Source organism: Dama dama, chromosome 24, assembly GCF_033118175.1.
Source record: "Dama dama isolate Ldn47 chromosome 24, ASM3311817v1, whole genome shotgun sequence".
Classification (NCBI taxonomy): domain Eukaryota; kingdom Metazoa; phylum Chordata; class Mammalia; order Artiodactyla; family Cervidae; genus Dama; species Dama dama.
In genome coordinates this window covers 60,092,267-60,118,323 of record NC_083704.1, presented here as the reverse complement: position 1 = coordinate 60,118,323, position 26,057 = coordinate 60,092,267, and the positions used below count along the sequence as shown (strand labels likewise).

Sequence of the window (26,057 nt, the reverse complement as noted above, 5' to 3'; positions counted from 1 at the left end):
GCCTCTCTCTCTGTTTCAGCAGCACAAAGCATGTCTCTGCTACCCAAAGAGGAAGACAGGGCTGAACCTCTTTTCCTTTTATCTAATTTTTAAATCCCTGAAAGGGAGGAAAAGAAATAAAGTATTCTTAGAGAAGATTTCATGAATATACCTGTGGCTTTAAAAACTGTTTTAATTTTTTATAATACTGTAGACTGTTGATTACTGTATAATCTCAACTGTTAGAAAACCTGGTCCTAAAGCGATTCCACGAATAAACTGGAGGATAAGGAGATAGTTATGATTACACTCACTGCTACTTGTACATGTGTAGAATAGATGTTTTTTCCATGAGGACACTGGAAGACTAAGGAAATTCAATAAAGCATTCCCAGCACTCTCACAAGAGAAAATGGACTAATATAGGGAACATCTGAAGTACTTACATCCTCACGAGTTTTACTAGTCGGTATATACTATTCCCCTGGTCTTCTCTGAGAGCGCGGGGCACGGGGCAAGTGTGTGGTCGACACCACGGCACCAGCACCCGTGCAACGGCCAGGGCATCAAGGGCGCTCAGCTGGAGAGGATGGGATGGGGGAGCAGGAAGAGCACCTCCTTACTCTCTCACTTGGCTCTGTAAGCTTGGGCAAGCTTTTTGAATCTGAGTTTCAGTGTTCTCGTCAGTAAAACAGGATTATTTACTGGGCATAAATGCTGTGAGAATGAAATGAATTAATGTGTTAAGAGTTTTTTTTTTCTCCTAGGCACAATAAAAGGCATTCAGTAAAAAGGTAATCCCTATATACTTGAAGACCAATCTAAAATATAAATTTAACCCTAAACACAAGTTCTATTAATGCAGGTTGCAAAAGGATTCTTAAAAATGAATTTATAGAGGCTCCTCAGTTACCCACTCTGTTTTTAAAAATGTAATAAAATGGTTCAGTCTTTTTTGGATCACATACCCTTTTGAGAATTTGATGAAAATTCTTCCTCCAGAAAAACTTGTGGACACATACAGATTTACATGTAATCCTAAGAAATTCAGGGACCCAAGATTAAAATTCCCATATTTAATATTTTGCTTTGGATACCAGGGAGTGCAGTCCAAACTATACCTCAGTGTTACCAGGTAAACCATCGATGTTCTATGTTCTCCTTGTCCTTTCTTTAAGCTTTTTTTGTATAATACTTTCTATTTAGAAGATTTTATTTTAGACTCTGTAACAGTTAATTCACATTAAATTGCAAATCCAAAATCAAAGTTTTTTCCTTAAGCTTTTAGAATTGGCTTATAAATCACGATTCTTTCCAAAGGCTAGTAAAATTTAGCAATCTCAGTAATCTGTTTCAGTTGTACAGAATCCACCTACCAATGCAGCAGATGTGGGTTCAATTCCTGGGTCGGGAAGATCCCCTGGAGCAGGAAATGGTAACTCACTCCAGTATTCTTGCCTGAAAAATCCCATGGACAGAGGAGCCTGGTGGGCTCAACGAGTTGGACATGACTGAGCAACCAACACTTTAACACGTGGCTGTAAGTCATTTATCCCCATCCTATCAATACCATTAACTGTAAGTATGGACTGGCTCTTCTTTGGGAATTTTTAATATAGCATCAGAGCTTAAATTATTCATATTTGGTATTTGAGAACCTCCTCCCAGAGACCTTTTATTCTTGAACAGTTTTGCCAGAGTTGGGAAATGTGCTTCATTTTTTACCCAGATTCCTCTGTGGTGTATTTTGAACAAGTAGGGTAATTAATTTTTTTTAAGGTAAATTTAGTACATATTTCTCTAAATCTTAGTTTCCTTGTTGGCAAGGAGCTCATTGGGTTGTTATAGAAATGCAAATATGGTCATAGTATAAGTATTAAATATAAAATCCTTCTAGCCAACAATGACTAGAGGAAATAGAATGGAAAAGAGATCGAGGGTTCCAGGCAGCTTAAGATAGGTGCAAGGTATTTAGTTTTGTTTTGATCTCTTTAAAGAACAAAAAAATCCAGGATATCCTCATTGTTTCAGAAAAAAACATAAAGATGTTTTAATATGACAAGTAAGCTAATCTGTTATTCGTGATCTCAGCTCATAGGGAATTAAGATAAATCCTGAATTTAGTTTGCAAGGCTAAGTTTTATGTATCATTATAAAAGTTTCATTTTGGCTTCCCGGGTGGTGCTAGTGGTAAAGAATCTGCCTGTCAACGCGGGAAAACGCAAGAGATGTGGGTTCAATCCCTGGGTCTAGAAGATCCCCTGAAGTAGGAAACGGCAACCCACTCCTGTATTCTTGCCTGGGAAATTCCATGGACAGAGGAGCCTGGCAGGCTACAGTCCATGGGGTAGCAAAGAGCTGGACATGACTGGGCTCACACACACACAATGAACAAGACTGTGATATCTCATAATTCAATAATTATCAGCACAGGCTGTGGAGCAAGGCGTCTTCTAGTTGGCCCAAAATTCAAAGGAATATAGATGTTACAGTGTTAGAGCACTCTTGGTCCAGATTCCAGGTCATCAGGATTCCAGAGGGTTCTGGGTGGCAGAGCTGAACTATATTATTTGTGTTTTAAGTCAGCATCCAACTAACTGTCCTAATTTAATTGTCAAAAAGTATGAAGAAATTGTGACCCTCACTGTAAGAGTTTAGGGGTCTCATTTCTAAGTGAAAAGAAAAGAAATAGCACCTGTGTAGAAGATTCTGAAGGGCACTTTCTTGGACTCTGATTCAGGCATACCTGAAGCCAAATTTGTTTGGGCTAGTGTTCTCCTTAAAAGACCTGCAGGGAGGTGGGAGGGGGTTCAGGATGGGGAACACATGCAAATCCATGGCTGATTCATGTCAATGCATGGCAAAAACCACCACAATATTGTAAAGTAGTTAGCCTCCAACTAATAAAAATAAATGGAAATAAAAAAAATTAAAAAAAAAAAAGACCTGCAGGGAGATTAACCACTCCCTCCAGGAGTAAATATAGAGACTGAAAGCTAGAGATGGGTTGCCAGCCACTCAAAATAAGGACCAAAAGAAAAAAAAATAATAATAAGGACCAAAAGGAAGGAGGGCAATGCAATAAAAGCCCCACTCTGCCTCCTCTTTTCTTACTTCTGTGGAAGTGGCAAAACCCAGTCAGAATAATCTTCCACTTGATACAACTATTAACCGCTCGCTGTGTGAGCTAAAACTGCTTGCTAGGTCTGAGACTAGACTGATAAAAAGAAAAGGAGAGATCAGTGCCCTGATGTCCTGGGAGGCCAAGCTGGAGCACTAAATTCATTCATTCATCAGTTCATATACATTGTCATTCATCCAAATATTTTGAGTTTACGGCATCTGGAAGGCTTTGTGCTAGTATGCATGGAGAATACAGAGATGACTGTGCTGCTGAAAAGCTGGATGGAAACCAATGCTTAATGTAAGAAGATGTAGATTTTCAAATATTTAGCGCAATGCCTGGCACATAATAAGCAGTCAACAAATGCTAGCCATTATTCTCAAAAAATCAAATGGTTCTTCAGATGATACAACAATGCTCACTAAACAATCCTTACGATAAATGCTTTTTAAAAATCACTTTTGAGATATAATTCACACACCATTATGGTTCACCCATTTAAAGTATATAATTCAATGATTTTTTGTATATTCACAGATGTGTGCACCCATTACCACCATCAATCTTAGAACATCTTCCTCACCTCAAAAAGGAGCCCCCTACCCCTTAGCCATCACCCTCCTATTACCCCATCCCTGCTGATCCTATGTAACCACTAATCTACTCTCTGTCTCTACAGACTTGCCTATTCTATATATTTCATATACATGGGATCACACAATATGTGGCCTTTTGTAACTGGCTTTTTAAACTTAAAACATTTTTAAGGTTCATTCTTGTCGTAGCACATATCAGCACTTCTTTCAGATGTTTTCTTAAAGTGAAACCTTCTTTTGAAAAGCAAATAATCACTCCCTAATCCGAAGAATAAATAATTATTTCACTTTGCTTGAGGTGTGTTATAATAGATGGCAAGATACAGCTCTTCCTCACAATACAGTTTAAAGATATTTCACTATAAAGTAAAAATTTTCAGTCCCTAATCCAAACAACTTCTGAAGATCATTTTTAAAATGCCCACGTATTTAGACATCAGGATCTTAATGTGCCCGTGAGTTCATTATTTTAAAAAAAAGTTTAGTGAGAGGTGCCTCCTGAGATGTAAATGATTTCAGCAACTAGATCTCCAGGCATTTTGTTTTGATTTATCATAAATCCTACTGAATGGATGTTTCTTTTTCCCTCCTATTGTCCTCCGCCATGAGATACTTAAACCATCCATTCTTTTTCTGACTCAAGAATAAGATTTGAAGACTAAGTTGGCAAAGGAAAATGGATCTGGTTTAAGGCTTTACACCATAGTCCCAAATGAAATTAATCCATCCCACAAGAGAAAATCAGGATAAAATATAACACGGCTATTCACTTAGTTCAAAGGATTTCTGTTCTCACATCGAGGCAAGCCAGGCTGTCAGGGTTTTTCCATCCACAAAATACAGGTTTGGATTATGTACTCGTTAAGGTCTCTTCCATCTCTGAGAGACTATGACTTTTCTCTTTAATCCTTTTGAACATAGGCATAAAGAGCTGTACTATGACTTGCCTGAGGCTAAACAGAAGCTTGTCCGCATGGCAAGGGTTAGACTCCTGATTCATTCCTGTATTCACTGGGGATATCCAGAGAAAGAAGTCAGACTCATTTCTGACCTCACAGAGTTCACGGTCTAGTAGGGAGGAAGGCCAAGCAAACAGTAATGGATGAGGACCAGGAGAAGGAAGGGTAAGAGCTGGGGATTTTGTCTTCTCTTCTTTGAAATACCTCACACCCCCCTCCAAATATGATTCTTCTATAAAGCGATCTAGGTTAGACCTCATTCACTTAGGTTCTTACACTGATGTTTGGAAATGATGTGAAGGTTGACATATTTACTCTTGACCAGGAGTAAAGATAAACCAAGAACAATTAAACCACACTTCTCTTCTTATGGCACGTAAGCTATGCTGAATTACAGAGGGGGAACAAAAGAGCACAGTTTATTTTTTAAATGTTTTTTTTATTATTAATTACAAACTCTGCCTGAATCAAGCAACAAAGAATATGTTGCCTATCTTTTCCTTTAGCAGTTAAAGGTCCTTCTTTAAGGTGATAATTATCAAAGGATTATTTTAGCCAACACACTCTTTACCTTCTGATTTTATGACGTGTGTCATGAATTCAAACAGACCCATCTTCCACTGCATTTTTGATGCAAAATGGAACTTTCATTTCCCTTATATTGTTAAAGGGAAACATTCTGTCCTTGGCAAGCAAACAATTTTGCCTGAGGTTGTTAACTATTTGGGGGCTCCAAGGGATTCTGTGATTATCTGAGGTCCAATTAAATGAAAGAGCAGAAAAATGAAAACTGCATCTGTACTTACTGAGGTAGTAAGAACATAGGTTTGACATAATACTTTAAACACTATCAAAATGGTCCTAAACTACAGATTTTAATTCTACAATCTATCAATTTGGAGATTATCTCCAGAGTGTGCAAAATTTCCCACACCTACGGGGAACACACTCTGAATTTGGGTTCACGGACACTACACAGTAAAATCAACATGCAATTGCAAATTGTACACTTGACTAAAAAGACGGACTATAATTAGGTTAAAACTAAAATTAAATTTCTGGCCTCCTAAGCACTCTAACAAAAATGAAGAGAGGTGGACAACAACAGGAGCATCACAGGCACTGCCTGCGGGAGAGGAGATGAGTCAGTTAAGAAGATGTGTGTGTTCTGAGGTTTTTGTCAACGTGATTCTACCAGAACACAAGTGATCAAAATCTGCACATCTCTGAGGACTTTAATCCTTAACTCTAATTGTCCCCAACCACAATACTCTCAGAAATCAACATGTCCACAGTAAGGAATGTGAGAATGGTAGCTGTTGTTCAGTCCTTAAGTCCTGTCTCAGGGACTGCAGCCCTCCAGGCTTCTCTGTCCATATGGGATTTTCCAGGCAAGAAGACTGAAGCCCTAGGGAATGGTAGAGGAAAGCTTTGATAGGAGGGAAGCAGCTGATCCTGGCTTAAAGAATAGTTAAGACTTGGATAAGGAGATTGGGGGTGAGCAGGAAAAGGAAAGGGAAGATAAAGTGATCCGGGGGCCATAAGAAAAACGTGAGTGAAAAGCAAGAGGGAACAAATACGGAGCCTGTACAGGAAACAATGAACGATTCAGTCTGGCTGAACCCTAGGCTCACTGGCTAATGAAGTTAGGTTAATTGTCCTATGTCATGAGAGGACTTAACCAATAAGCTGAGGGATATGAGCTTCATTTGTAGTACAGAGGGAGCAACTGAAGACTGTATGGCATGACTGAGACCACGAGAGACAGTTTACAAAGATTTATGTGGCGCACAGGCAAAAGAGATACAGGAAAGGCAGAGCTTGAAGTGGGTGCGGGAGCAGTTAAAAAGCTAGACTTTTCTGAATGTACCCTGCTTTGCAGATTTGACTTTGGAACCATGTAAATGTTTTATGCTATTATAAAATCAAATTCAATCAGAATGGGGGAAAAAACCCTCTAAATGTAAAAAGTGAAATGAAACAAGCCCAACAGTATCAAGTTGGTAAGTAAACAGAAAATTTTGAAAAAGTAAAAGAAGAAAATAAAAACTTAAAAATTCATGTCCTACTCTTTGCCACCCCATGTACTACATAACCTGCCAGGCTCCTCTGTCCATGGGATTCTCCAGGCAAGGATACTGGAGTGGGCTACCATTCCCTTCTCCAGGGGATCTTCCCGACCAAGGGATGAAACTCAGGTCTCCTAAACTGCAGGCAGATTCTTTACCATCTGTGCCACCACGGAAGCCCAAAATTATTTCAAATGAGTTTAAAATATATTCTTACTGTACTTTGTACCTTAAAGATCAAAAGAACTACAAAGAAATATTAAACTGTTTTCAGTTGTCATACTGGCACAAGACAGAAGCAATGAGCATACTTAGTGCTCAGAATGGTCCCTAAATGTTACTTCTCACTAAAGGAACCAGGGCTCCTTGGAAGAACACAGATGATTCTAGGTCTGGAGAAGAAAATTTCTTGGCTTCTGTGTTACACAAGGATTGCTGGGGTCCTGTGAAAATGTCTGAGGGCCATTTCAGAGAATATTATTATTTGGTGTACTGACCACTTTGTCATTTAGCCTGAGGTATCAGTCTATTTATGAATCACATATATATTGAATATTCTTTCCATAAAACTGTCAGTAGGCAGAATAAATTATCACAGCCCAAAATGCTATGAATGTTCTATTAATATATACATTTCTTACCACAGATTACCTTCAAGAAATGTATATTAAGAATCTAGAAGGTGGAAGTATAATGGTGAACATGGAAGATTTCACCCCTGCCCTCATTAAGCCCACAGTCTAGTGGAACACAAGGGCAATTCAAAATTCTGAGACAGTGGCCTGGTGGATGGTAGGTAGTACACGGTGCTGAGAGAACACCAAAGAAGGGCAACTGGCTTAGAGCTGGTGGGCCACCCAATTTCTCTGGAGAAATGACATCAAAGCTGAGGCCCAAAGGACATTCAGGAGTTTGTATACATTTGCTTGTTTCTTGGAAATAGAAACTGGAGAATGAGTAGTGACAGGATTAGGAAAGGGGAGGGAAATCAATGCAAAAATAGCCACAGCATGACTCCTCATGACTGAGAGAGGAAAAAAATAGTAATTTAGAGTGGCTGGTGGATAGCAAAGATGAGGTAAAAAGGTAAGCTGAGGCCAGGTCATAGAAAAAAATCTACAGATTATGCTAGGGCAGTTTTAACTTTATCCTGAGGGAGCCAGTAAAGAACTTTTGGCAGAGGGAAGCCTTAATTAAATCTGTCTGAACAGCCACAATCCCTGGAGGAGGGCATGGCAGCCCACTCTAGTATCCTTGCCTGAAGAATCCCATGGACAGAGGAGCCTGGTGGGCTCCAGCCCACGGGGTCACAGAGAGTTGGACACGACTGAAGCGACACAGCATGCATACATGCACGCACACCCAGAATGGATTAGAAGGGGCGTGATAAAGGACGCAAGGAGACCCATTAGAAGTCTGCTGTCAGAACTCAGATGCAACGCTGGGGATGGAGGCATGCACTCAAATACTCGCTATCTGAGAGATGTTTATAGCAAGCAGGGTCAATGGCTTCTATTGGTTAGGGGGTGAGGGTGTGATGGGGGAAAGATTAGAAACTGACAATACAGCCTCCTCTTCCATCATAAGTAACTGGGTACACAGGGGGTGACCCTTAATAAGAAAAGACTGGGAAAGAAGTAGGTTTGGGGAAAGGGGCGGGGAAGACGAACTCATTTTTGACCATATTAAACACCGAGTGACTAGGACAGATCCCAGAAGAGACATGAAGCAGGCAACCAGCACTGTTTCCCACATTCAATCCATCACCAAATCCTCTGAAGTCCACTTTCAAAAACCAAGATATAGCACAACTCTGTCCACCTCTTTTCATCTCCACTGTTAACCAGCATATTGCAAAGCATCATTATTTTTCTTGATGGTTGCCATATATCCACTTCTATTACCTAGTCCCCATGCTGTAAGTAATCTTTCTAAAATATAAATCAGATCATATTAGTCCCTATTTTAACCCTTGAAAGGCTTTCTATTGAATTTTAAAATGAAATCGAACTCCTTATCACAGCCAAAACGTTCCTCCATGATACTGACTGTTTTTCTTCTTTTATCTACTGCTCCCACTTATTTGGCCAAGTTCTCTGCTTTTAGAATCTTTGCACTAGGGAACTGCCTCACTTCCCTTTATTCCCCTTTCTTCCCTCAACACACACGTCTTTGCCTTTAAATTTCATCTCAAATACCGTCTCCTCAAAGAGTCCTTCTCTAGTCACTCCCTTCCACATTGCATGACTTACTGGACTACAATCTGTAACCTCGATTGTTTGCCTATTCCCTGCATCATAAATGCCATGAGAATTGAAATCTTGTTTATATTTTCCACTGCTCCACTTTGTATAGATGGTACAAACCTGACCTTCAACACTTTTGCCAAATGAATTCACAAATGAATAAATGCACAAAATGAACGGAACTGAAGCTCAGAAGGAAAAGCTCAGCTGGAGCCCCTGATTTGGGCGTCTTCCTCGTGTGTATGACAAATGACGCCAAGAAAACAAATACTGCCCACGGGAAATATAGACAGAGAATAAAAGAGCCCTTAAAACAGAGCCCGGAGGAACATCAACACTCAAGAGACGAGCAGAAGAGAGCCTATACACACAAAGGAACAAAATGGAAGACCAGAGATAAAGAAGGAAAACCAGGAGATACTCCCAAAGTGCTGGACACTGAAGAAGAGCACTCTTTATTGGAAAGGCAGCTTGGCATTAAGGACAAGTATGTATCACTGAAGTCAGACATATATTCCTACCACGTGCCAGGGACTATGCTAGGAGTTGGGACATAAAATCAAACAAGAAAATAAATCAAATGCTACTAATGACTATTCAAAGACTGGTACACAATACAATCTTCTCCAAGTGTGCTATGAGCAAGTCCCAATCCGAATCTTAATTATCACAACTGCTGAGAAGATTAAATGAAATCTTGTTCATAAAGTGCTGAGTATAATTTCTGAAACACAACAGGCATCTAATCAATCACAGTTACTATTATAAAACTATCTTCCCTTCACTGATTAAAAAAAAAAAATTGCAGCACACTATAGCAATTTACAGCAATCTTCCCTTGGGGAATAATTTGATTTAAAAATTCATTATCTATTTTGGGAATACTAAAATAAGCAAAAGGATAGGATTCTTTATAGAGAAACTACTGACAAGTACTAATTCAAGGTTTTTTCCAAGATTCCAGTTTGGTTTTAGCACAGGTACAGAAGTGACTTTGGAGAAGGCAATGGCAACCCACTCCAGTACTCTTGCCTGGAAAATCCCATGGATGGAGGAGCCTGGTAGGCTGCAGTAGACGGGGTCGCGAAGAGTCGGACACGACTGAGTGACATCACTTTCACTTTTCACTTTCATGCACTGGAGAAGGAAATGGCAACCCACTCATGTTCTTGACTGGAGAATCCCAGGGACGGCGGAGGCTGGTGGGCTGCCGTCTATGGGGTCGCACAGAGTTGGACACGACTGAAGTGACTTAGCAGCAGTGCAGAAGTGACTTAAAAGTAGGTCAACCCGACTCAACTTAGTACACAGCTCCTCGAGTTCCCCGCCCCTCATATACCACTCAGAGAAAGACCATAAACCTGCCTTTCCCCTCAAAACACAAGTTCCTTGGGCTTATCTTATTCACAAACAAGACTTCCTGACTTTCCTAAAACGAGACCAATTAGAATAAAAAGCTTCACAGTTCAGTCAGATCTCATTTTTTGCACCATTATCTTGCTAGATTATCCCCTTTAGAGTCAAGAGGCTCCCTTCTTTTAAAATAAAGAACAAAAAAGTCCGCTGAGCAGAAAGAACCCAAGATTCCTCAGAAACACTAAACGAGAAAAATGCCCGAGTATTTCTCACTTAAATTCCAACTGGGAACATGAGGCTGAAATACCACGGACCAACAGGAACCTTTATTCTGCATGCCATGCGATCCAACCCCCAGCCGGAATGCCTCCTTCCTCAGAGCACACACTACTTCCCATTGATTCCCCCTACTTCAGTTGGTGTCCAAACCTCAGAGATCAAGGCTGCACTGGTATCTTCCAGCCAAAGGAAAATTATTTTCTTTGCTTCTCTTTTGTTCCTCTCAAACAGACTGCCGGTTCTTTTGTCCAGACCATGTGGGCAGCGGAGCTAAAGAACTTCTGCCAGTTATACACGCTTAGCAAGCAAAAAGTAAACAAGACACATTCTTCTAAGCTGAAATGTTCTAAAGGCAAACTACAGCAGTTAGGCTTCTGACTGTTTTCAGGTAAACCTTCTATTTACTAGAGTGTATTAATAGACTAAGGTCTGGAATAAGGAAAAAAAAAAACAATTCAAAATTTAAACAGAGCACAAGTTTCATTTAATATGAAGGTCAAAAGAACATGAAACTGGAATGTAAGGGGGAGAAACCCTAGTCACGATTGGATCACTATGCAGCTGTGCTTTTGCCCTTGTTTACCCACTGATGCAATTAGGCTAGAGACACTTTCTCCCTTTCTGCCTTCGAAACAAGCTGAATTTCACAATATCTCATCTCCCTGCAATAAAGCGTAACTACCGGAAGTGTACTACATCTCAAGGTAGTATGTTCCCTTTTAAGAAAGTTAATCAAACAGCCTAACTCCCCTCTATCAGGGCTTTCTTTTGTGTGTCTGTTTCTGAGAAGCTAGCACCAAACAACTGTATCTTGACTTGGCAATCCGTTTGGAATTCAGTGCCTTACCGCAGAAGCACAGTGCCCCCCGTCACACTACACAGAGACTGACAGCAGCAGTAAATCAACCAAGAGTGGTCACGTGCTCTCAGAAATAAATCGGGAGCGGAAGTTAAACACCAAGATGTAACTCCTAGCTTCAAATTATCTGGTCAGTAGTTATTTCTAAGACATCACTGCAAAATTAAAAGAAATCTTATATTTTACCTTTTAATTGTCTACATAAGGCAAAAGCCTAGTAAGTCTCTTAAGAACATTTTTTTCTAATAACAACCATAACATAAGTCAATCTTCTGGGTCCTTACAAATCTTAAGCTATTCCTTTTTCACCAACCTACATTCTCATTGTCTGTGATCACCATTTCAGTAGAAGTTCCCTTTGTAATGTGACATCATACTTCATAGATGTAAAAAAGGATCACCTGAGATACCTTTTGGGGGTGGAGAAGCAGGGAAACTTCTTCTCCCTCACCCTAGCTTTACTGAGCTACAATGAACATGCTGTGACACATTTAATTTATATTTGTTGTTCAGTTGCTCAGTCGTGTCCAACTCTCTGCAAGCCCATGGACTGCAGTATGCCAGGCCTCCCTGTCCTTCACTATCTCCCAGAGTTTGCTCAAATTCATGTCCATCGAGTTGGTGATGCCATCCAACCCTCTCAACCTTCTATCACCCCCTTCTCCTGCCATCAATCTTTCCCAGCATCAGGGTTGCTTCCAGTAAGTCAGCTCTTGGCATCAGGAGGCCAAAGTACTAGAGCTACAGCAACAGTCCTTCCAGTGAATTCAGGGTTGATTTCCTTTAGGATTGACTGGTTTGAGCTCCTTGCTGTCCAATGGGCTTTCAAGAGTCTTCTTCATTTATATAGTGGTTGGTTCCTTAATGTCATGAGAAATATCTTCAAATAGTGGTGGTTAGATAATTAAAAGTTATAAAGAGAACATATTCAAAGTATTCATGCTAAAAATTTCTCTCTCTGAATTCCTTTCAGATCTTAGTGGATCAAATGGTCTGAAGAACAGGAAATATTATGAAGTCATATCTTTCCAAGTAAAATGCCAGTCACACCAAGAATCAACACCTTAAACCAGAAGAGAATAACGTGCAGAAAGGCATGACTTTTTCTGTATATACACAATCAGAAGGTTTGGTCATTAAATAGTTTCAGTAGACCTAAGGATTATTTACTTCTGACTCCACTGATGATAGTCTGAGTCAATTACTTCACCTTCCTAGGAAGCAGTTAAGAGGAAGGGAAGACAACTCTGTCACTTTCATCCCTTGCCTGTCAAGCCAGAATAACTTATTCAGCGACATTTTTGTAACCAAAAAAACACTTTGGTTTGATCTTACTGCTTCTTCCAATTGCATCCCATTTCAAGCCCTCCCCCCCCACCCCCACCCTGCCATGCTTCCTAAAGAAGCTGTCCACACTTACTAATCCCATTTCTCTATCTCATTTTCTGCTTATCGGTCTGTTAACTAGCTTCTCATCTAGTCTACTGAAATTATATTCCTCAATAAAATTTTTCTGTTTTGCTCACATAATTTTTCTGTTGAAGGGGTCAGCAGAGAATTTAGGTTCAAGACTTCCATTTCACATTTATAGGCTGTGTACATTTAAACATTTCATTTCACATCACTGAGCACTTTCCTCCTCTGTAAACTGGACAGATTAGATGACAATCTCTAGGGTCTCTTCCTCTTCTAAACCTATAGTTTCACGACTAAATTCAATCAGCCTTCATCTTTTTCTCTTTGCTATATGACACTAATCACCACCTTCACTCCTCTATTATTTCCTCAAAACTCTTCCATTCATGACTACAGGTATTATCTCTACGCTAATATCACCACCAAATTCTCTAACCCCAAATTCTCTATTTCTAAATACACAGTCTCTCCACTTAGCCATTATATCTTCATCAAAGACATAATACACCCAAACTTGTACTTACACCCAAACCAACAAACCACCCTTCAGCTTGCTCCAAATATCCTGTTTCCCTAATAATTCAATTCCTCATTACCCGAAGTCTTGGATTCTATGCGAGTCTGAGTCTTCCTTCTTTCATCTCCTTTTCAGTCAATCCTGTAGATCCTTCTTTTCTTTTTTTTTTTTTTTTTCATTTATTTTTATTAGTTGGAGGCTAATTACTTTACAATATTCTAGTGGTTTTTGCCATGCATTGACATGAATCAGCCATGGATTTACATGTGTTCCCCATCCCGATCCCCTCTCCCGCCTCCATCCCCATCCCATCCCTCTGGGTCTTCCCAGTGCACCAGCCCTGAGCACTTGTCTCATGCATCCAACTTGGGCTGGTGGTCTGTTTCACCCCTTCTTTCTAGACGGCAGATACTCTCCGTTTTAAAATTTCACCATTCATGGCTGGATTACTCTAAAAGCCTACTACTTGTTTTCTCAGTCCTAGTTTGTTCAACTTTCCCAACCATCCAATATTCTCTTGCATTGTCCAATATGGCAGCCACTAACTGCAGGTGGCTTTTAAATTAAGTTTAAAATTCAGTTTCTTGTTCACATCAGTTGCAGTTCAAGGCTCAACAGTCACATATGGTAAGTGGCTATTACACTGGACAGCACAGATACATTCTTTCTACCCACCTATCTTTCAAAGCCCATCTTCTGCAAGCTCTCCTAGCTTATCTTCCCCTCTCAAAGTTCTCAGGGCACTAGTACACAGCCCACATTCAGACACAATTAAGTAAAACTTAGTTTTATATTCTTTCATGCTTTATCATCCCAACTAGAATTCAATCTACTTAAGGAATTTGGCATTTACTACCAAGAGAGGAGCTATTTCTGTGTTAATATGAATTTAACTAAAACAAAAGAGTTATGAGACACTGCAATCTTATTTTATATATCTACTAAGTAGGACAATAACATTTGTTCTATCTAATTCATAGAATCAAACTAAATACAAGTTAATAACTGTTGGCAAGAAGAAATCTCTAGGGATTCATTATTTATAAAAAAGCTAAAAAAGAGTAGGCAAAAGGTTACTTTGCTGTTGTTACATTCAAGGGAAATGATGAAACTACTTTTAAAAAGTTACACACTAAGATTTCTGTTCAACAATAAAATACAATGTTCCATGAAATATTACATTCTTAATTCAGGATGGCTCTTTTCTTTCCTTCCATTTTTTTCAAAGAAATGATTCATTCATGTTTTCAATAAACAGGAACTAGGCATCTACCATACCCTAGATGCTGAAGATACATTAATAAAATAGACAAACACTCCCCAAGGAATTATATTCTTGAGGTGAGGGCAGGGAGGGGGAAAGAGAATAAATAAATTAGTAAATTGTACAGTATATTAGTAATTGTACATTAAAGGTAATAAATGGGAGGAATAAAAAATAAAACAAGGCGATATCCTAATTTAATATTTTAGAGTGCTCAGGGAAGGTCTCACTAAGAAGATCTGACAGGACAACACCTAGGGTAAGACCTGAAAGCAACGACCACCTGAGAGATGTGGCCGCCTGGAGGAAGAAGGACCCAGGAGACAGCAGAGCGCAGTGCAAAGGGGCTGTGGGAGGGGGGTGCTCGGTGCGCCCCAGGAACAGCTAGAGGGCCAGCGTCAAGGAGATCAACCCTGACTGTTCCCTGGAGGGACTGATGCTGAAGCGGAAGCTCCAATACTTTGGCCACCTGATGTGAAGGGCTGACTTGTTGGAAAAGACCCTGATGCTGGGAAAGATTGAAGGCAGGAGGAGAAGGGGACAACAGAGGATGAGAGAGCTGGATGGCATCAGCGACTCATGGACACGAGTTTGAGCAGGCTCCAGGAGTTGGTGATGGACAGGGAGGCCTGGCGTGCTGCAGTTCCTGGGGTCGCAAAGAGTTGGACACGACTGAGCAAATGAACTGAACTTAGTGCAGTCAGAGTTAATAAAAAACAGATTGTGTAGGGCCCTAAAGACCACGTACAAGTGAGTGACAAAGGAAAACACTGGAGAGTTTTGATCATATGAATAATATCATCTTGCTTAAGTTTTATTAGGATTATTCTGTCTTTTGTGATAAGAATAAATTCTACTGGGGCAAAAGTAGATTCTAAAAAGACTAGTTAGGAGGTTAATGCAGTAATACAGGTAAAAGAGGGTGTCAGCAGAGAACAGATATTGGCAAATTCTTGATATGTTTACAAGTGAAGTCAAGAGGGCTTGCTGATAAACTGAAAGTGAGAAAGAGGCATCAAAGGTGACTCAAAGATTTTGGGCCTGAAGGGTGGAGGTGCTGTTAACTGTGAAGGAGAAAGGCAAGGGAACCAGGGATGGGAAAGGATACCAGAAGATTAGTGTGGACCTATTACGTCTCAAATGTCTGTTAGACATCCTAATGAAGATGTCAAACAAGCAGCTGATTATACAGATCTGGAATTCAAGGAGAAGATCAGGACTGAGATTATATACTTGGGAAGTGTCAACATATAATGGTACTTAACACTGTAAGACTGGATGAAATCGCTAAGAAAGTAGTAAACTGGACTGAGCCTAGGCTACAGCTACATAATTAAAAGATCAGGAAAGGAGACTGACTGGTGAGGACCAGTAAGGTGGAAGAGAAACCAAGAGTATGATATCCTGACAGCCAAGTGAAGAGAGTGTTCACTGAGGACAGAGCGACCAGCATGCCACATGTTAAAATCAAGATGAGAACTGAGAACCGAGGACTGGATTTAGCAACACAGAGGTCACACTGGAGGTCTTGGCAAAGCATAAGCAGGAAAGTGACACAAGTGAAATGAACAGGCATGCCGGAGTCAAGGTCTCTGTGTTTCCACGTCCTCAAAGCCATAGGATTAGAGTGGTACTGACAGACACAACAGTCTCCCTCACTGCTGACTCCTCCTTTGACTCTCACGGGAACTATTTTTACTTGAGGAGGAGGACTTGGGAAAAAAGGTAGAAGGCATCTGTTGGGAATGTTTGCCATCCTTCCTATGTCTTTTCAGGTGGTTGCTCAATACAATCTGATTATCATGAGCTGTGATATGTTATTTCCTTTTTTGTTTGTTGTTTTTGAGAATAGACACAGGAAATATGGAAGGTAGTAGTAGACAGTGCTTCCACTTATCAACTAAAGCGTGAGTATTCCTGACAACTTCAATGGCAGAAAATGAAAAGTTTAAAAACTCAGCTAATTTAGATGCCAGAAAGGGGAATTCCATTTAGTTTGTCCTTTAAGATAAGCTATTTTATAGTAGCCGTTTGCCCTTTCTCTTAAATTAAAAAATAGGCAAGGTGACTCTGGAAGCCACTAGTATATTCAAACACAAATGTGTTTTTGTGGTTAATACAACAGCTGGGGTAGGTTTATCAAACCAAGAGACAGGTCAAGAATGAAGTATGAGGGCTTTTTCTCAGTTTAGCCCGACAGAGAGATGTCAGCTCCTAAAAGTCTCCATATTATAATATCTAAATACCTAAATGTATTTGTTCACTGAATAACAGAGAAAGGAAGTTTCATTAGGATTCTAGTTTCTAAGTAGTGATGTTTTTATGCAGGAGTCTAAATGACAAAATCTACAGAGGAACAACTTCTTGTATCTCCAAAGTCCAGGAAAAATGCAGACATAACACAGACAAGTTCCCAATAGTCAGTATAGTTGTAACATTTCTTTTGTGATCACTTTTTCAAAGGATACAGCACTTATGAAAAGTGGGTATCACCACTTGGCACCGAGCTTTATTTATAAGGTGAAGAGGGAAGGCCTCTATGTTCCAACATGCAACCAAACAAAAAAAGAAGACTGAAAGGCATGTCTTCCTGTATACAGACATGAACAAAATAGACTGACATAAAGTTTACATAAACTTTATTATAAAGTTTACATGATGGGGGTGCGGGGCAGAGTAAGAAAATACAGATGACAATAAATAAACCAGAGGGGAAAAAGAAAAGAAACTCAGAAGGGAAATAAGAAGAGCTGGGGAACAAGTGTTTGTGGGTGCGGCAGAGGGGGTGGGGGGAGTAATTTTGCTGTTTTTTTTTTGTTTGTTTGTTTCTTTTTTCTTTTAAAAAATATGGAACGCTTCACGAATTTGCGTGTCATCCTTGCGCAGGGGCCATGCTAATCTTCTCCGTATCGTTCCAATTTTAGTATATGTGCTGCCGAAGCGAGCACTAATTTTGCTGTTTTAAAGAAAATAGTCAAAGCCTTGCTGAAGAGGTGACCTCTGAGCTGAGACTTCAATGATATACAAGAGCAATCCAAGCAGATGTCTGGAGAAATAGGATTACAGAGGGCAGGAAGAACAAATTCAAAGGACCCAAGGCTGTGTGTGCATTTGAGAAAACAGCAAGGAAGGGGGTACAGCTCGAGTGGTCTGAGTAAAGGAATAGAGTAGTAGGACGTGAGGTCATTGTTCACCTTCATACACAACCTCCATTCACTAAGTTCCAAGTTCTCTCCGAATCAGAATACACACAGAATTTCTACTCTTTGCCCTACAATTTCTTGAAGTCCCAAGGGTTGGGTGTTATCTCATTACAGTGACCAATAACGTCATTTCATAAGATTCGAAACTAAAATAATCACTTACCACTAGACACTGAATAGCTTGGGTCACATTCTCAATTTTCTCCAAAGAGAAAGTGTTCACTGAAATCAAACTTTATGGCTAATCTTCTAAGCCTCAACACACAGACACACACAAAAACACTGCAACCCAGAGAGAATGGGCAATTATACTCAGATGCTCTGTACATCATTTCAATGTACATTTCACCAAGTGACTAGAAGACAGGGAAAGAATGTTAGAGAAGTATGTTAAGACTCTGCAGTTAAAATCCCATATGTAATACTAAGTGGAAATATTAAACAACCCACATATATTATCTGGAAGACTGTTTCCTGAATTTACCCCTCTGTTCACTCTATAGATGTTAAGGAATTTAGGATGACAACACTGTTCATTGGTTGGTTGGTTGTTAAGTCACCCAGTCATGTCCGACTCTTTGTGACCCCCATAAACTGTAGCCCACCGGGCTCCTCTGGCCACAGGCTTCTCCAGGCAAGAATACTGGAGTGGGTTGCCATTCCCTTCTCCAGACGATCTTACTGACCCAGGGATCAAATCCAGGTCTCCCACATTGCAGGCAGATTCTTCACTGTGTGAGCTACCAGGGAAGCCCTTAAATCCTTTAGGTCCAGCTAAAATCTCACTTCCTCTATGGGGATTCCCAAGCCCACCTCAGGTTCAAGGGAAGAATTAGTCTGTAAAAATAAAAAGCTTATTTTAGCTTTTTACCTTTCTTACACTCCCCACCCTAGTTACGATGAACTTTTCCTTAAGAGGAGAGGGTTTTACCCAAGAAAAAGTACTTGAATTCCAACACACCATCATAAGAAGATAAATCTGTTGCATATAAAGTAAATTTCCAGTATAAGAAATGTCTGTTACCACAGAGAAATTTTAAATTTTCTCCTGACAAAAAGAGGTAGAGGAAATGTTTATCATCTCAGCGCTCAGACTCTAACAAGTGTAATTCTCTTGCTATTTTCAAATCTGAATTATCCAGAGTCGGCTAGCATCTAAACTCTAAGCCTATCCATTAAAGTCATAAACTTATTTATTTACTTTAGCTAAGAATAACTGTATAAAATTAGATCTCTCCTGGTATACAACTAGATATTTTTTCTGGCATTTGCAATCTAAAGTCATTTTTCTTGGGACTATAATCTAGCTCACAAAGAGATCACATAATTTTACATCTCTCAGGGATCCCAGATAACACTTTTCAGATGAGGAAAAAGCTTTAGAGAGGTCAAATTACTTGTCTAAAGTCACACAGCCAGTCACAGCTCACTTAACTTCAGTGAGATATACTTTTGGGGTAAATTTTATCAAATGAAAATGAAAGCTATGAAATGTTTATTCTTATGTTACCTTTGGATTTTAGACACTGCTGGCTTTAACATGGATTCTTCTCAAACACTAAACTTTTAATACACACAAAGTAATCTGCTTCTTACAAAACACCAGCTGGAAACAGACTGAAATTTAATAGCAATTTCCTGTGCTACCGTAAACCGAGTTCAACCTGCACTCTTCTTCTTCAGCATGTTTTGCAGCAGGAGTGTTACAGGTCCATGTACACAGCAGAGGTTAGCCTCACCAACCCCAGGGTGTCCAAAAGGGCAAATCCTTTTAATTTTCTCATGTAAGCCAAATCAAGAGTATTTTAGTAAGTATTACATACAACTTCTATATACAGCTATAACAAGTAAAATGTCTTCTTGCCTTTATATACCATTCCCCAAATGGTATATAAATAGTATGGTTTTTAGAATAGTATGCTTAACTTACTCCAAACAGGTTCACCTAAAAAAATTTTAAAGGGTTAGCAACCCTGTATTACAAACTTCTGTGTTACATGCAAAAGCTATCTTCAATCTGAGAATAACATGGATGGTTGGGATAGAGTTCCAAGCCCAGAAGAATATCACCTTTCAACCATTAACCTTTAAGTAAACTATTGGCAATGGTTTTCACTGAAGAATAATGAACTTGAAATTTAATTCTACATTTTGATCTTTAAACACATTTAACTCAGACTATAATTTAAGAAAGTGTATATACATGGTAAATAATTTTTTAAAAACCAAGTCTCCTTCCCACCCCTAACCCAAGTTTCCCAGGTCCTCTTCTCAGAGGCAATCCCTATTAACCTATTCAAAGATAGAGGGGTCTACATGTACCAAAAAAAGGGCGTGTGTGTATTTGTGCCTATTTGAAAATATAGTTTTAAAGAACCATCACTTCTTTTCAAATACACTTAATGACAGAATAATGAAAACACTATAATCATAAACTCTTTAATATAGTGCTTCACAGTTTTCCAAGTGCTTTCAAGGATATCAGCTTATTGATTTTCAAAACTAACAGCTCTTGGTAAACATGTTCGACTTCAAAGAATCTAATCGAGTCATTTAATACAGCCATCTCACCGAGGAAAATGATATTCAAGGCAACACCAAATGAAACTTGTGTACTTAAAAAACAAAAAAGCAACACACTCCCAAGGAGATTTTACTATCTTCTCTTGGTAACATATTCCAGTCTCTCAGATCTACAGCCAATAACTTGTTATTTTTAAAATTTAAACTGGCATCAACATCACGAAAACATTTCAGAATTATAGAATACACGTATTTTTTAATTAGTTTCTCTACTTCAGCCTATTATTGCCAATATATTTGAACAAGAAAGCCATGCTCTATTCCTTATCTATTCCCACGACATCCACAATATATGGAACTGATCTGACAAGGGTCTCGTTTCACATAACAGTAGAGCAGCATCCATCAGTCTTCTTATTTTGGTTATGTAATGTATCAGAACGATCTTATAATGCTGATGACACTACTACCTTATTTAAGCCTCCTAAAAGTGGGTTAACAATTAATAGGAAGATGTAACATTTAACTGACAGCAAAATACAAAAATAAACCATTATATTTCCAAGTATGAAATGAATTGATGTCTGAAGTAACTTAGAGAAAATTCAATTTTAAAAGCATGAAAAAGAGATGTACACATTTCCATTACTTAAAAGCATCCATCTGGTACTGACTCCCACACCTATACAAATAATACTACACTTTGCTGTACTGATGTAGTGTTTATCCTTCAGTTCAGTTCAGTTCATTCGCTCAGTCATGTCTGACTCTTTGCGACCCCATGGACTGCAGCCTGCCAGGCCTCCCTGTCCATCACCAACTCCTGGAGTTTACTCAAACTCATGCCCAATGAGTCGGTGATGTCATCCAACCATCTCATCCTCTGTCATCCCCTTCTCTTCCCGCCTTCAATCTTTAGAAGGGTTCAAAATATTTTCTTTCTAATTGTGTTAAACATACATAAAATTTACCACTGAAGCCATCAAAATACTTTTATAAGATCTTAATTAATTTACTTAAAATGGAAATAAGAATCCCTATTTCTTATACATTCATAGAATGATTAAATCAATCATGTGCATTAGCAGAGGTCATAAACCCAAAGAAAGCAGACTGAAATTCAAAGGAAACTATGTTTGAGAATATAACAGTTTTTTATTAAGAATTCAGATTATGATCAACACTTCTCTAAATATTAAGTTTCTTAAGCTGGTACCAAACTGACACCAAATAACAGGGCAGTCTCAAATGTAGGAAGGACAAGAATAAAATGCTTAGACAAAAATACTTTCATGTGCTCTACAAGTCTGAATTAAATAACTTCAATAAATAAGTCAACGGATGAACTGGGGCGGGGGGGGGGGGGGGGGAGATAAAAAGTCCCATGTCTCCTATTTCTCAGTCATTAATCTCTTCACAGGGCAACCCAGAATTTACTGGTATTATTTTTATATTCTATGTTTTTCACCATATGAAAAATTTTAATATAGCCAAAGAAAGATCTCCAACTGAGTAGGAAAGAAATGTGGTATGAATGAAAAAGAATCAAATCATCTTTGATGTGCTATTATTTTAATTATCTTTTATATAGAAAGTACATTCTGTGTGGCTTTACTTGTCCTAAAGAAAGTAAGCCTCCCATGTAAATGTGAAAACAAACATGAACCCCAAACAAAGTTCAAGCTATTATCTTAGAATAAACAATATCCTGCATTTTAGAAAGATCAGAACATATACATTCACATTTTCTTATATATACACAAACAAAGGGTAGAAGGCTAAACAAGAAACTGGTTACCTATGGAAGCAGGGATTTGAAAGAGTTGCAAAGACATGGAAGCAAGAGTTCACAATTATATAATTTTTATTTATGAATCACAGAAATGATTATCATTAAAAAATAAAAGTATATTATTCTTACTGAAACAATCTGAAAGCTATTTTCTCAAAGCCTCCTCAGTATTTATCATACCTTCTAAAAAACTAAAGTTCCTGAAAAAGAAGGGAAAGACTGATTTTCTATTACCCATGTAAAAGGTTTGGTGGGGTGGGTCGGGGGGGACAACAACAGAGCCAGAATGAGTTAAAATAAGACTTTCTGAATGTTTAATTCATTGTATTAACATTATTAAACATTATTATAGAAACTCAATAGTAAATTCTCCTTAATAGACATTTTCAAAAAGGCAATATAGTTTACAACATTTCGTTGTAAGTACATGCAGTTAAGCTTCAATTACATTTAATATGGCTTTATTAAATCAACTATTTTACTCAAATCGATACGTTTCTCTGGCCAAATAACATAACCTTGTAGAAGACACTTACCAAGTTTGACTGATAAACTCAAACCCTTTAGAACATTAATTTCAGCCCTATGGGGCTGCTCCAAAGAAATTACCTAAGTTATTTACTATGCTGTTTTCTGTATACATGGAGAGAGATCTCAGACCACGAAAGGAGACCAATCAATACGCCAGAAATTTAGGAGGCAGGTAGCGTGGGGAAACAGAATGCGCTTGGAGTTAGACCTAAGTTGAACCTGACACTCTATCTCTGGCTGATCCTGGGAAAAGGAATTTCTCTGAACCTGTTTCTTAAATGGCAAAATGAAGTTGGTATCATCTAAGATGAAGTATCATTAAGAGAATTAAATGTAATGTCCAAATTAGCAAGTTTCAGACTATTTCGGCTGGCTCATGAAGAGGACTTAGGGGAGGAAGAAAAAAACTTTCCTTAGCATTTTTGAAGTCACATGTGAGAAAACTCTAAAGGAAGAAAATAATCTAAAATGGCAAGGGAAAGGAACTAAGGCGGCAAAGAAAGAGAACTTTTCTGAGGCAGGTAACTGGGATCTGGTCAAAGAGGACAACTGAGCATGTTTCTTTTTAATGAAGATTTTTACTTCATCTATTTAATTTACTCCCTCCTTTTTTACTTAGTTCAGATGTCAATATCCATTAGCCTGGAGGAATCAAGTTAATATTCTAGGGCAAACATACAGTGTAAGTAAACATGACTATCAAAGGTAAAAAGCATCTAAATTAGATACTGGGTTTGAAATCACTGCAAACATGTATAAATATTTTCTTTCAATAAATTCTCAACAAAATTTAAAGATGATCATCTGAGTATTTCTTCTTGTCAAGATAGGAAATTGCTTTTTAAAATGAGATCATTTTAAGACAAAGCTATATTTGTGGAAAATTATTCCTTATTGGAAAAAACACTTGTTCCTAAAGTTGGAATCATATGAAACTACCATTGTTCAACTGTTTTTGACCTGCAAATAGCCAATTTCACTTTGAGTGTTCAATGTGTGCTAGAAATACCATGTACTGGGGGTACAACAGGGCCTCTGTTTTCAGGTAATGTGGGTTTAGCCAAAAAGACAGAATAGAGGCACAGTGCATTCACTGTAGTTTAAAAAAAGAGTTTTTTTGACATAGCCTTTCAGTTTCTCCTCCAATTTCAGGGCCATACAGACTGAAACAATTAAGAATATTATCTTTTCAATTCAGTATTGCATTTTTTCAATTCATTACTATGTTAAGAACTCTTGATAGAAAACAAAATTCCTTAGATTTGGTCCTGACCATCCAGTTGAGGACCCAGAAACCATGTTAAAATGGAAAGGGATGTTAGAAAAAAGAACTGAAAGAGGTTACCTCTTGTATAATTTGTATATATTTTCTAGTATATAATTTGTACCTTTTATTTCTTCATGTTATAGAGAAGATGTGCTCCTAGCTCTCCTAAGAACATTTTGTTTCCCCTATAATTCATGGTCAAGAGTATAATACAGAGTGAAAGGAATATTGAAAGTTCACAAAATAATTGGGAGAGAAACAATGATAGCAAAATACCTAGAGAGCAGTTTTTTCCTAATTAGAAACTTATCACCTAGTTCTCAATTGTTTAAAAAACTCTTATGCAGAAATGTCAGTGCTCTGACCATTTACACATCTTCCGCTTTTTAGCTGTACTATATATCTGAAAACATGTGGTTCTGGAAGTTCGCATGAAGGAGAAACAAAAATGACTCTTTTTGTTGTTAGGGAGAAATGTTGAGGCTTCCCAATTTCCTCACTCTCATCACACATACAAATTGGAATGAGGACAAGGGAAGCAAGGAAAATTTATTCTATAATAATACTCTGAAAAAGTCCTTGTTCAGTTTGGAGATCCAAGAAAAAAGATGACTTTTGACAAAGGGATGGAGGTGAGAGCCTTGCTCATTTCTGCTTGAATGCACACATCTTACACTGAGGTCACCTGTGAGGAACTAAAGGTTTCCCCTTAAGACAGTAATGCTTGTCAGGATCTAACAATTCTGACTAACCACTAAGGAAGTGTAGAATACCTACTGGTTTACTATTTGCTTCAGCTTTTGTCTGGACAGAGGAGCCTGGCAGGCTATAGTGCATAGGGTCGCACGAAGTCAGACAGGGCTGAAGTGACTTAGCACGCATGCACGAAGAGAATGAACTCTGACACAAATCCAGCCACCCAACCGCTACATTTTTCAAAAAGAGCTTTTAAAACAATGGTTTTTGAAATAAGCTCAACTCTTAGCACACCTCTCTCCTCACTAGTCTCTGCACTGACTTAAGAGAGCTCCGTGAATGGGTGAGGAGAGGGCTGCCCACTGCCAAGGCTGATGCATAAAATCAGCAGCCCCTCTTCTCAGAGAGCTTTGCTTTTTTTTTTTTAATTTTCAATTTGATTTTCTCGGATTAAAATAAGTTTTCCCCCAAAGCTGCACACATGAAATGTGTTTTGCCAGCACAACTCTGTAAAAATTGATTCCTGAGCCTTCCGGTGACTGCCTGTCACCTGCTCCTTAAATGAAGGAGTATGTGAGTTTCTTAATACCACCACTCACGGTAACATCGTCATGCTGGTCACACTTACCAAACTATTTTCTGGGAGCTTTCCCCAGGTTAACATTAATTTTTGTACAAAAGCACTGATTCCACAGACCAATAAGGTTTTCTCATTTTGGTCAAGAGCGGCTACATGAATTGCTAATTAACCATGGGCACTTTTTACCCACTATTCTCTCTTTCCCCGCATACACTCTGGAAACCCTAAGTGAGAATCGGACTACAACTTCCTCCAGATTCACAAATGACAGCTCCCCTTTCGGGGGAACAAAATCTGGGGTTCCCAGTGCAGTCAGCCTTCAACCTTTGTGTCTGTCTGAGGAAAGAACAAAAGGCAGCGCTTCCTCCCCCAGCCCCTCCTCAGGCTCGGAGGAGGCAGGCTTGACAGAAGAACCGCGCTGGAGAACAAGGACACCACGCCGGAGCCGGCGCGAGCTCCCCTCCACACGCACACCAGTACCCCAGCTACCCACCTTGGATAGCTGCCTCCTGAGGCTGAAGCGCTGAACCATGGTCACCCTGCGGACTCTTCACACAAAGCGATCCACCAAGGGAAGGGCTTTTTCCGAGGCCGCTTCTTGCAAAAGTCGGTGGCAAAACATCTTGCAGGCTAGCGCAGGAGCCGGAGGAACGCGCCCCGGAGGCTCAGCAAACTTGGAAGCCCTTCATTGTTCTAGGGGAGACAGGGCAGAGCCCACGTCGGAGGGGGAGGGCGGGATCCCGGCTCTGCGAGCTCGAGCACTTCCTGTGAGTCAGCCGAGAGGGGTCCGGGCAGAAGGAC

The 26,057-nt window shown here is 39.2% G+C and overlaps 1 protein-coding gene and 1 non-coding gene across 16 annotated transcripts in view; both read right to left on the bottom strand.

Annotated features, from left to right (window-relative positions):
• The window catches only part of TMCC1 (transmembrane and coiled-coil domain family 1), a 160,548-nt gene that overhangs the window by 53,576 nt on the left and 80,915 nt on the right, over positions 1–26,057 (bottom strand). Inside the window, exon 1 of one of the 15 annotated variants that reach the window (XM_061128890.1) lies at positions 25,750–25,940. The exons of the other annotated variants lie outside the window; for them this stretch is intronic. Within the exon in view, the coding sequence (XP_060984873.1) occupies positions 25,750–25,788 (39 nt within the window). The 5' untranslated portion in view covers positions 25,789–25,940. Of the gene's footprint in view, positions 1–25,749; positions 25,941–26,057 lie in introns of those variants that run through there. 15 annotated transcript variants of the gene reach the window in all.
• Positions 17,506–17,612, bottom strand: LOC133046360 (U6 spliceosomal RNA). The gene has a single exon (XR_009690490.1). It is a non-coding gene; the product is annotated as a U6 spliceosomal RNA (small nuclear RNA).